Source organism: Marmota flaviventris, chromosome 17 (assembly GCF_047511675.1).
Source record: "Marmota flaviventris isolate mMarFla1 chromosome 17, mMarFla1.hap1, whole genome shotgun sequence".
NCBI classification, from domain to species: Eukaryota; Metazoa; Chordata; class Mammalia; order Rodentia; family Sciuridae; genus Marmota; species Marmota flaviventris.
In genome coordinates, this window is record NC_092514.1 from 26,000,857 (window position 1) to 26,014,253 (window position 13,397).

General features: G+C 34.7%; 1 protein-coding gene across 1 annotated transcript; it reads left to right on the forward strand.

The window, feature by feature from the left end:
• Nucleotides 1-350: 350 nt before the first annotated feature.
• LOC139702473 (olfactory receptor 9G19-like) lies at nt 351-1,277 on the forward strand. Its single transcript, XM_071603739.1, has one exon. The coding sequence runs from the start codon at nt 351-353 to the stop codon at nt 1,275-1,277; it is 927 nt and encodes a 308-aa protein (XP_071459840.1).
• The last annotated feature ends 12,120 nt before the right edge of the window (nt 1,278-13,397 follow it).

Here is a 13,397-nt window from a genome sequence, read left to right on the forward strand (position 1 = left end):
AAGGGGGAGGAAAAATTGATGAGACATCTCTCCTCTCCTCTCCTCTCCTCTCCTCTCCCCCTTTGTCCTCCCCTCTCCCTCTCTTCCATGAGGCTCTGTTTTCCAGCAATGTGATGAGAGCAGTTGACTTAGACACAGGCTGCAGATTGGTTCATCAAAATCATCACATAATTCCCTGAGTTATGATCATTACATAAGCTACTTCTTGGGTGTTTTTTTCATTGAGAGAAGATGAACCTCTGTAGACAAAAGACCTTCATGGACAAGGTTTCCAGTTCATCTCCTGTTTCTGTTCTCTTTCTTAGCTCTCTGTGGCCACTGCATCAGAACACAACTTCAGAGAGGGAGAAATGTTCAATCAAACCAGAGTGACCCAGTTCATCCTCAGGGGTTTCTCAGACATCCCAGAATGGAGATTAGTGGTGGTCTTATTTTTCTCCTGGGTCTATGCCTTTGCCCTCCTGGGGAATATCTCCGTCATCATAGCTGTGGTTAGAGACAGCCGCCTCCACTCGCCCTTGTACTTCTTCCTGAAGAATCTGTGTTTTGTGGATCTGAGCTACACCTCGGTCACCATCCCCAAGGCACTGGAAACCACCCTTCAGGGATCTGGGGTCATTTCCTACTTTGAGTGTGTCACTCAGTTTTACATATTTTTTACACTTGGTTCGACTGAGTGCTTTCTGCTCACAGCCATGGCTTATGACCGGTGCATGGCCATCTACAGGCCCTTGCTCTATGGGGCCATCATGAGCCAGAGGCTTTGCTGTGCCTTGGTGGTCCTGGCCTGGGTGGGTGGGGCCCTCTATGCAGCCTTCCTGGCCCTCAACACCTTCTCCCTTCCCTTCTGTGGGCCTAATGTTGTTGAGCACTTCTTCTGCGACATTCCTCCTCTCATGAGACTCTCCTGTGCCGACTTCCACTCCAGCGAGGAGATGGTCTTCACTGTGGGCAGCTGCGTCATCATGAGCTCCTTTGCCCTCAAGGTCCTCTCCTACATCCGCATCATCTCCACCCTCCTGCGGATGCCCTCCGTGGATGGCCGGTGGAAGGCCTTCTCCACCTGCTCCTCCCACCTGACCACGGTCCTTCTGTTTTACACCAGTGCAAGCTTCACCTACTTGAAGTCTGCGTCTCAGTACTCCCCCACCCAGGGTCGCCTGGCATCCATTTTCTACTCCATCCTCACCCCTTCCTTGAATCCTGTCATCTACTGTCTGAGGAACAGAGACATGAAGGTCGCGCTACACAGACTGTACTGTCAGAGAAAGTTCTGAGTGCTAGTGACCACACAGTGTGGGCTCTTGTCCAGGGGTCTGATGACCAGGGGGTGCAGACAAACCTTACCCCATTCCTCTCTTTGATTCTTCACCCACACGGCCACCTGCTGCTTCTCCTCTCTCTCCAGATGGTCTTTTGCTTCAGTGGTTTTATATACTTTTCCACCACAGAAAAACAAATTTTGATTTCTTCAGTTAGTACCCTAAAAATCACTTCTTTTATATTTATTTTTTAGTTGGACACAATATCTTTATTGTGTCTATAAAAAATTCTTCTTCCATCCAGTGTATCTGTAAGAATTCATGTTCTTTTTTCTTTCCTCTGAGCTTTTCTTATATGGTACTCTCAAATATTTATCATCATTCTCATGTAATGGCCCCTAATCTTGAATTTTGATCTCTCTCTTGACACCGTGTCTTTGAATGTAACGTAAGAAACACATTTTTAACCTTTCTAAAATCTACTTATTCCTTTCCCTCTCTTTCAAACTGCCTTACTATTCCTAATTCAGTTATTTAGAATAATACTCTGCTTAGATCTTGAAGCCAATGAGTAGAACCCATTCTCATTTCATCTTTGAAGTTGTTGAAAATGGAAAGCCATATTGAAATGGAAATGGAAATGGAAAGCTATCCATACGCTCTACCACTAGCTATTATCCCAGACCCAATAATCTAAGTTTAGACATTGTTTAGCTTTTGACAGCTCCTTCTTTGCAATAGCATCAAGTTAAATAAAATAAAAAGTTTTGTTGTGATCTATGTGATAGAGTGCAATGAACATTCAGAATTGACAATCACATGATTTGGCGATGAAATGATTGACAAATTTTTAAAAGTCAAATAAATATAAAGCAGGTTTTGTTTCCCACAAGGTAGTTATTGTGTGAATATTATAAGTTACTTTATTCTATAAGTTTTCTCAATGCACAAAAAATGACAAAGTGCTCGTTGAAAGTGGGCCTAAGTTAGTTGAAATGTATGTTAGGAATTCAAGGACAAAACACTGACAAAATAAAACCATATAAAATGGTTAAAAAAAAGAAAGAAAGAAAAGAAAAAGAAAAAGAAAGAAAAGTAAAACTAAGCAGCAGGAAGTGGTGGCACATGCCTGTAATACAGTGGCTTGGGAGGCTGAGGCAGGAGGATCACAAGTTCAAAGCCAGCCTCAGCAAAAGCAAGGTTCAAAGAAACTCAGTGAGACCCTGTCTCTAAATAAAATACAAAATAGGGCTGGGGATGTGGTTCAGTGGCTGAGTGCCTCTTAGTTTAGTTTAAACCCCAGTACCCACTGCCACAAAAAAAAAAATTGAGTCAAGTGAAAACAAAAAGAGAGAATTTGAACTAATGGGCATCTAAAGATGGAAAATATCTACGTTACCACATTCAAGTTAACCACAAAAGTTATAACAGATTAATAAAACATATACCTGGTATTGAACTAGGGGCACTTAACCATTGACCCATATCCCCTGTCCGTTTTTTAAAAAAATTATTCCTTCCTTTGCTATATATTTCTTCTGAAACTTCTGGATTTTTTTTTACAGGTTGGATTTCTCTTATTTCTAACTCTCCCAGTTTCTTTCCTACCTTATGTTCTGTCTTCATGGCTAATTTGTGCTATTTTTGCTGCTGGTAACTTTTCAGCATCAATCATCTTTACCCTTCTGAGTCAACCAAATCCATTGAAAACTTTTATTGAGTTTGTTTTGCTCTTTCTTAACTTAAAAAATTATAATGTCATCTTTAGTATTGTCATACTTTTTTGCAGTTTTTTTTCTTTTGAAGTACCTATTATGAATTCCTTTTATCTAAAGATATAAGTTAATGAAACTTCCATCATTGATAATACCTGCTCCAATACTCTGCCACCTTATTCTGTACTATTCATTTTGCTACATATATTCATTTGACTGAAGATGTTTGTTTTATTTGTGGTCTTTTGGATATGTGTCTTTCTGCATTCATCTTTAATTCTAGTACTTCTTGCATGCAGAGGTTTTATATGTGTATGCTCAGCAAGGAGAAAGTGTTATACATTATTATTACGTGAGTATCTTATTGGAAGTGCCTTCATCTTATTCTCTTTGATGTTATTTCTAATACATTGGGAATTTGTTATATTTCTCTAATAGTAAAAACCATAAAATATCAATTACCCTGATTTAATAACACACTGTAGATGAGTATCAAATTATAATGTTAAACTCTATAAATAAGCACGAACACCATGTCAATTAAAAAAATTAAATATAACATGGAAAAAGGCAAAAGAGTAAAAAGTAAATAAGATGATTAAATAATATCTTTATATTTACATTCTGAACATCTACTTTATTCAAATGCCTATCATATTAATCAGTTTCAAAACGGAAAAATTTCATACTATAATTGCAAACACCCTAAGGCCTAGGAACAGATTTGTCCTCAGTATTTGCTACTACATTAGACTTAATCCAGTTGAAATTGCCTGCTGAAAAAGACATTTCCTGCATCTGAGGAGCAGTACAGAATTCCTGTTGTGGGGTTGGGATGGGAAGGAGTTAAGCATCTTATATAAATTTTTTCAAGTTCTGAAATGTATGGTAGTCTATTGAAAGCTGAATTTATAAGGAAAGGACTCAGCTGCTTTCTAGATTTCATTTAAAGATTCATAAAGATCAAAATAAAAAAGGTACAGAAGCCCAAGGATAACATTTTTGCTGCCATGAACAGAAAGCACAGAAAATGATGGGTGCTGTAAAAGCATTTTCTAGTTAAACACAGATTGGTTAGACCATTGTTAAGCACATACTTATTATTTACACTCCCTACCTTTTCGGGAGAAAGAGACCTCCTTATCCTTTTTGATCGTGGCCTTCACCATGGCACTTGTTTTGGTCAATGGAATGTGGGTGGAAGTGATAGTGTGCACATTTTACTTCAGATATTAAATGTCATTATCTATTTCTACGTATTCCTCTTGACAATTCAGACCTCTTTTACTTTTGGGGCTCCAGAATGAACACACATAGATTAGTGCCACCTCTGACAAAGAGCCTATCAATTGATTCACATAGTCTTTAATATGAGAATAAATATTTATTTTCATGACACAGCAATTACAGGGTTGTTTTATGTACCATCCAAACGGACTAATATAAATACCTAAAAATTAATCAGAGTGCTCAATATTTTCTTCTCAGACACTCTGTTAGATATAACTTAGCCCCTTCAAGCAGAACATTGTGGTACAAGCCTGAAATTGCAGCAGTTCAGAAGGCTGAGGCAGGAGGATCACAAGTTCAAAGCCAGCCTCAGCAACTTAGTGAGACCCTCAGCAACTTTTTTTAAAAAAAATATTTATTTTTTAGTTTTTAGGTGGACACAATACCTTTATTTTTTTTTATGTGGTGTTGAGGATCAAACCCAGTGCCACACGCATGCCAGGCGAGTGCACTACAGCTTGAGCCACATCCCCAGCCCACCCTCAGCAACTTAACAAGGCCTTGTCACAAAAGAAAATACAAAAAGGGTTGAGGATGCAGCTCAATGGTTAAGTGTCCCGAGGTTCAATCCCTGGTACCAAAAAACAAAAGCTTAGCCCCTTCAACACTGGAATTTAATATATGTTGTTTCTTAAGATTTACTTGTCTCCTTAATAGCTGCCTACCCATTGTTTCTCAATTTGTGGTCTCCTCTGACCCTTCACTGTTCAGTTTACATCTATCTCACTCAAGGTATACTTTTACATTTGCTAAAGTTCTACATTTCCTAGGATAGTAGTATTATAGTGAAGGGATTCTGCTAAGATAATTGAAATCATATATATTTGGAGCAACTCACTAGCTTAAATGAGAGAAAATAAAATATAAAATAAACAAGATGACTATTCAACAAATAGAAAGATGATAGAATGAAACACAAATCAGTTATTAACTTAAATAAAATTGAACTTATTTATTCAATTAAAATGCAAAGATTACCATATTGAACAACAGTAACAACAAAGTCAACTACATACTGCTTCTAGGTTATTCACATAAAATATGTCAAAGAAAGCTAAGAAAAGAGGTATTGAAAAGATATACCATGTAAACATTATCTAAAAGCTTTGTGCGAATGTATTAAAATCAAACCAGTAGACTTTCAGGCAAAAAACCACAAAATCTTAGTATAAATAATATACACATACACACGTCTCTCTCACATATATATTATAAAGAATTTTTTAATAAAGTTAAGTAGTTAATACAATGTGATATTGGTGAAACAATATACATATAGACAATGAAACAGAATAAAGGTTACTGAAGGAGATCCACACATATATGAATGCCAGATTTATGATTTAAATATACCTCCTAAGGAAGAAAAGCAAATAGTAGAGACTACCAAATGGAATCTTAACTACATGATAAAACCAGATATTAATTAATAATAATGTGTAAGGAATTTATAAAAAAGAAATGTAGCTTGAATTCTTAATATAGAATTTCTAAATCTAATTGAAAAAAAATTTTGAGTATTCTTTTAAAATAAAAATTCAACTAAAACCATTTCCCTCCCCAAGATCCTAAATTATCCTGTAGCTAGGAGAAGCTCAGCTGAGTTTCAAGGAGAAGGAAATGGTTAGAAATCCAGGCTGGTGATCAACAGTGTTAGAGGTCTGGTAGCAATATGAGGGTTATGAAGTTGAGGTTCAGGGATAAGACATAGGATTCAGGCAAGACCAATATGTACAGTTATACAGTTGTGAACACAAAGTTATCCAATATGGGAGTCAGTAAGGGCTAAATTCCAATCCTGTACTTCTCCAAACCCTAGCTTTTCTTCCCAGAGAGGATAACTTTTTTCTAATTCCCTCAAAAATATTATGTATACTAGTGAGAGCTATACAATTAGGGTAATTAGCAAGTGACACATAGCCCCAACCCCAGCGGACACACAGGTAGAGTTTTGGGCATGATTGTGAGAACAAAGCAGCAGCCAGATTATTAAATTTAGGACACGAAGTCAGAATAAGAAGAGTATTCCTGCTTGTCTTCCAGGCTCTCAGATCTCCCTTCTTAATTACTTCTCAATATAGACAGATTGGCTCCTAAGTCCTGGGGCAAAGGCAGTGCTGAAGGTAGGATTCAAATGGCTCCAATTCAAGTATAAAACAAAGGGAGAGAATAATTAGAGAAGTCATTATGTCATGTTCCAGTTTGCCTCTACTCTATAACTCCAAATTAAGAGACAACAAAACATCTTGCTACTAGCCTGTTGACTTTCTCAAATCCATTCTCCAGATCAGTGCCATATGTATCTGCCTCAGCATATCATTTCTTTGCTAAGAAACCTCTGCTGACTCCCCACCATATGTATGTGAAATAAATCTTGAAGTGGCTTACAAATGCATGCATGACATGATGCATTCATATTTCTTGAACTCTATTTGTTCTTTTCTCTATGTCTCAATTATATTCTGTAACCACAAACCAAGTGTTCCAGAATTTTGTAAACAGTTCTATTTTCCTGAAATGCTAAACTTGCTCCCACTTCTTCAAATCTTACCTGATATCTGTTCCCTTTGTGTTTGTATACTACCCATCTACATCTTTGAGATTCCCTTCAGTTTTGCTCATTCACTTGTATATATATATTATATTCACTAAATCATATTCACTGCATTCAAAGCTGGAGATATACAAAATAGAATACAAAATAGGCAGTCTTTGACTTAGAATTTCAGTCCAGTTGGCAAATCTAACAAGGAAATTACAATTATATGTCATGACCACTACCCCAGCACAAGGTATTATCGTTATTTGGTTTTTGCTTTTTCTCCCACTAAAGTGCAAATTCTCTGTTTTATGATCTCTGCATCTCTAATATCTAGTGTACTCTAAGTATCCACATTGAGAGGTGCTTGATTTTCTCTTCCAAACATATTTAATTTAAACTATTCTGCCTCCATTAAAATAATTCCATTGTCTCCTCTTCATGGGTTCCTCCTCTTTATCATGTTGTCTCCTGCTCACAACTCTCTGGAGGCTTTTATAAATTCCTTAGGTAAGTTTATAATGCTTCTTATTTTCTCATGATCTTACAACTTCATTCCCTTCCCCTATCTTCTGGAATAGGTATTTGCTTTTTGGATATATTGAATTTGAGGTGCCTATTAAACATGCAAGATGAGATGTGAAGTAGGTGGTTGAATACGAGCCTGAAGTTCATGAGGAAGATTGAAAGTAGAATGAAGTGGACATGGAGAAGGTAACTCCTTCCTGGTAATGATTTTCCTCCCTTTCATACATTAATTTTCTATTGATCATGTATTCTAAGGTTTTATGAAAAGTCTTTATGGAAGGGGGATTTTGCAAATTCTAGTGTTCTCCAAATACTTCTAAAATCAGTGACAAACATAAAAGACTTCTGAAACAAATAAATTTTTATTTTTTGAAATTATTTCTCATAATTTGAATCTGGGGAAAATCTAACTATTTTGAAGTAGTTATCATCAGATAACCACTGTTTTGAGCATGTCTGGGAAAAAATGTCTGACTTATATTTTACTTTCTGATTTTTCTTTTTTGCTAGCATCTAATCTAAGCTATTAATGAGGTTAGAGCAGCTTTTAGTTCTAAAAAGAACACATGCAAAGCACAGATTTGTGATAATTAGAACTAAAAATAAGGAAAAAAGAACAATATGCTGATTAAATAAGTATATGACATGGAAGCTGATTATATTTGTGACCAGGAGTGTCTTCATGATCCAGTAATACAAAGAAAATAAACTTACAACTGTCTACTTAAGTATATCCTCAAGCTAGGATTTCACAAAGATGCTGGTAAATTATTATTATCCTTTATAAGTACCAAATTCTGACAGTATGATTTCAGAGAACTAAACATTCCCTCAAATGCTACATCTTTTTCTAGAAATGTATTTCTGAGTACATTTTCTTCTAGGAAATTGTAATGTACTTAGTTTATTTGGAGGTAGAAGAAGGGCAAGTGTAGTCCTATTATTCATCTTTTAAAAAAATTTTTTGTCTCCCTTTCACACTCTGTGCATGAGTGACTACATGGTCCCAGCTCACACTGTTAATTTATTTTATTTGTAACTTGCTACTCTTCTGTCTTATTTCTGTTTTTTATCCCCAGTCATTTCTTTTCTCCTTAACTGTCACTGGAGTCGTAGACAGTTTAGGATATAATGGGAAATTAAGAGTACTTTGACAATAGAGAATCAGTGGGGGGAAAAAAAAGATGCCCATCAACAAATCCCTAAGAATTGTAAAAGAATTTGTTAATTTTTTTATTTTGATAAAACCACCCAGTATCAAAGTTGTTTAGAGTGAAAATAATAAGTGATCTGATCTTAAAACCTAAACTTAAGTTGGCATGCAAGAACTCCTTGCCATTTAATTGGTTTTGGACCTAGTAATTGAACTTTTTATATGAGAAAGGATCCCTGACAAGAAGCTCTGCTGATTCCTCGTCATACTGGGATATGTGGATCTCTACTCAGCTGGAATCCTAAGAATCTTAAATCAAACCTTTTGGGTGTGCCATGTAGCTACTCCCTCTGCAGGCCCTGTCATCTCCCCCTTGAAGGCCCTGTCACCTCCTCATTCCAACTGCTCACAAAACACAGATGGCTTTTCCTTCCTCCAGTCCTGAAGGGAAAGCTTTTCCAGATCCAGCAACTTCCTCCTTCTGGCTACTTGATGTAATTTTGGTCTTGGAGTAGGAGTGCCAGGAATATTCTACTTTAGAGTTAATATTCTGTCTGTCAAACAACTGTATTTCTCCATTCAAACATTAAATCGAATAAGCTTAAATTTGTTAATAACATCACTTGTCTGCACACAGCAGTGTAATTTAATGTGCACTATAGATTTTTGTTAGTTTCTGTATCATGTCTTTCTAAAATGTAATCAGCAAATTTTAACCAAGTGTGTTTATAAATTTTCTTTTTGTAAAGTATGTTTGTAAAGTCACACAGCAAGTTAATGGTCAAAAATGCACCTAGAAATATTGGCAATTTACTTTCTGTTGAATTTATGCAGGGAAAATTTTTGCATTTACTCATATCAAACTCCATTGGTAGTAGCAGATATTGCTTATTTCAATGTAATTGGCCAGATGAAACTTAAAAATCTGTTAATGTAATTTTTAGATAAGAATTAGGAAAATCTTTTGTTTATGTGAATCTAATATAATTATTTTGAGAAAATATTAGCATTTTAAATATATTCCAAGTATCATTTTTAAATGCAATAAATAGATTTTCTCAGGAAAAATATCCCTCACTACAATCTCAAAGAATACCTATATTTTGTGCATTCAAAAAGAAAATTATACGTTTCTTAAGGTAGATAAGCTCAATCCCAGGACTTTTTAGCACCTAGAAGGGATAATTTACACATCTTAAAAACTAAAAATATGTAAAATTCTCAGAAGTGATCTGCTTGCAAGTGAAAGAAAAATCAGGTAAGGTAAGTTGTGAAACCAATCTCTATACGAATTTTGTAGTCCATGACCTCAGAGAGGCTCAGATGACAGATGGTGAAACCAAAATTTCTGAATATCTGCAGATTGGTATCTCCTGCTCTACTCAAAATTGCAACTGAGGAAGTAACCTCAGTTCTCAGATCTCTGGAGATCATATTTAAAATTGTGTCAAGCCACTTTGCAGGCTTAGCTTTTTCCATGACCTTTTAGCATACTATAAACTGTACTTATTTATCTTGTTTATTATTTGCCCTCTCTCTTAAGACCCATGAGAGCAGACATTTTACCCTACTTTGCTCATCATACAAAAACAGTGCCCAGACAAGTGTTTGACACTTAGTAGATAGGCAGGAAATATCTGCTGGCTGAATGAACAAAGGAGGGAGAGAAGGTGTGAACTGAGTTAGATCTTATTTTCTCATAGGTAAGATGCATCCTTTAATCACAGGAATAAGATGGATTAAGAATTTAAAGATATAAGAAAGAGAAGCAGCATATTAGAATTAATACTTTTGGGTTCAGAAGGAAAGTGTACACCAAAATCTTACAGTTTAGTAATTTAACAAGAATTTGGTTTATTAAAATGAAAGTCTAATTATTTAAGTTCAATATATAAAACTGGATAATTTAGACTGATAATTTTTAAGATGAAATTTTATTAATTTGTGTATTGTGTTAGGACATCTCAGAGAACTTAAGGCTCATCATTCTTAGGAATTAAATTATTAAATTTATAAGAGTTATGTAAGTAATCAAACAGGATCTATTTGAAGAAAACTGCAGTACCTCAGAAGGAAATCAAGACATTAAACTTATAAATACAACTTGAAATTGTGAAGGTATTTTATTGTTTAAACAGTTACAAACCATATCCAAAGGTCTCTTAAAACTGATTATTAGCAGGGTATGGTGATGCATACCTACTTGGGAGCCTGAGAAGAAAGATGACAAGTTTGAGGCCAGTTTGGGAAACATTATAAAGTTAGTCTAATTTAGCAGTTCAAAGTATTGCTATCAGATAGAATTTTTTAAAAAGAAAAAAGTTGCTATAATATAAATGTATTTAAGTTTAAAGAAATAGAAATAATGAGTACTCTAAATATCTCCTATCAAACATACACATTCTCTCTCATAAATTATTTTCACCAATTTAAAAAAAAGTTTCAAGGAGTAGATAGAATGTAATAAGTAAAATATTGACATAGAATAGCTTTAGCATATTGAAGAAAGATATGGTTGGAAATCATTAAATGCTCCTCAAATTTCTATTTTTCCCAATTTAATCTAATTTTAGTATATCTTTGCATTTTTGATAATACTATAGAAAGATAACAAGTGCAATATCTTTTTCATTTTTTCCAAGTCTAAACATGAAATTTATTTATGTTTCTAAAAACAATTTTATGCAATCATTTTAACCACTACCTGTCACATGAAGTCAGGTATGAAAGTTTTTACTTGTAGCATCATGTTGACACTCAAAAATTTTTAGATTTTGGAACATTTTGGTTTATTTTTAAAAGGCAAAATTCATTTTAGCAACTTTTTTGCACTTTTAAAATTTATTCTTTTTAGTTATACTTGACAGTAGAGTGCACTTTGACACATCATACATATATATATATGGAGTGTAATTTCTCATTCTTGCATTTGTACATGATGTAGAGTCATGCTGGTCATGTACTCATATGTGTATATAGGGTAATAATGTCAGAGAATGCAATATATTTTTCTAGAGAAAAATAAGTTATGATGAGAATATTACAGCTTAATTTGTAATAGATTTCAGATATATAAACCTTCAGAAATTATTTTAAACCCTGAAGGCAAATAATTTCCAGAACCAAAATCAATCAAGTCTGACTTTTAACTTGAGCTACTATGTTATTTGCATTCTGTTCCTTTTATTTTTTTTTCCTCCAATTAAAATTGTCTCAAAATTTCCGAGATGATTCCCTTTCTCCACTTGATATTGGTAAGAATACAGATGTTAATATTGTACTCAGTTTGAGGTTTAATATTATCAGAAGAACATTGAAAATCTGGAGAATACATTTTGTTTGCATGTATCCACTCACTCATGCATATGTCAAATACTTACTGAGCATTTACATGGGCCAGGAAGCATAAAAGGCATTACTTAAGGTGAGGAGACATCTTCCTTAGGAGTTTGGAATCTATTTAATGCAATTTTGGAAAGTTCACTAGTTTTCCACCAAGATGACCTCCAAATATGTAAAAATCATTAGAGTTATTACTAGAGTTTGTGGAATCATGAAATTAAACAAACTAGCTCTAGAGCTTTAAAGAAGAAACTATCACCTATAGAGCTTGCTTAACCACAGGCAGCTATATTTAACTTCACAGGCTACTTTGCAGTTGTTAGATGCCATAAAATTCTGTTGCCTTAGCCAGAACTGGTGTTTGCAAGGAAAATTACAAAAAGAAATTTCATGCATATGACACTGACTTCTGGTAAAAATTTAAAGACTATATCATAAAAAACTAAGTGATTTAGATCCCCAGTGTTATGGGGGAAGGTGCAAAGGGCAAGTATTCCATTGCTGGGTCATAGTTTATTGATACTTTAATTGCTATGGCACCAAAATTTCTGATTACTAAGATACAGAAACTAACAAATGTTATAACTCCTTGTGGTCCTATTGGAAAAGAAAAAAAAATAGTATTTTCAGTAATTCCAATCCTAACTTAGAACTAGAAGTTCTGGACAAAAATAAAATAAGATCTATTTGAAGCTGCAAGAAAGCTGCCAAATGGCAGATTTGTTAAGACCAAGATTCCAGAGATAATGGAAGTTTTGAGGGGTGAACCCAGGATCTGCGAATTCCAAAGTGACTACTGAGGCTGTATAACTTTAGGCACATACAAAGTTCCAGGGACAGAAAACTGGAGTAAACACTGCTAGGAACCTGAAGGGTCCCAAACTAAGAATTAGGAGTAAATCAGAAATAAGATGCAAATTAGAATCAGGTCAGTTGCAGATAGGATGGAAATGATTTGGGATTCCTAGCAACAGTACTTCTTAAAGAAGCAACAGTAAAATCTCTCTATGGGAAAATAACATAATCTTGAGATTCAAAATATCTATAATCCCCATATATAGTTTCTAACATTAAATGAAAAATCATCAGGCATTTTAGAAGACAATAATTAATCAAAAATTGAGGGAGGAGATCCAGTAATGTAATGATTAGACATGAATTTGTAAATAACTATGATTAATATGTTCATGATGTTAAAGGACAGTATAGCCGTCTTGGCAGAGAAACGTAAATTACAAAGAACCAAAAGGAAATTTTGCGCTGAAAAATATAGTGGCCAAGTTAAAGAACTCAATGAATAGGCTTAACAACAGGTTGAGCAAAACTGAAAAGAGAATAAGTGAGTTGAAATACAGATCCAAATAAAAATGTCCAGATTGAAGTATGAGAGACAAAAAAGATAGAAAATATATGAATGAAAGTAAGAAATATATGACATAGCAAAATATATCTATTATATGTGTAATTGGAGTCCTAGAAAGAGAAGAGAGAAGCCATGGAACAGAATCAACACTTGAAGAGATAATGCCTGAGATTTTTCTTCCAAAACTGGTTCTCAGAATGAAGAG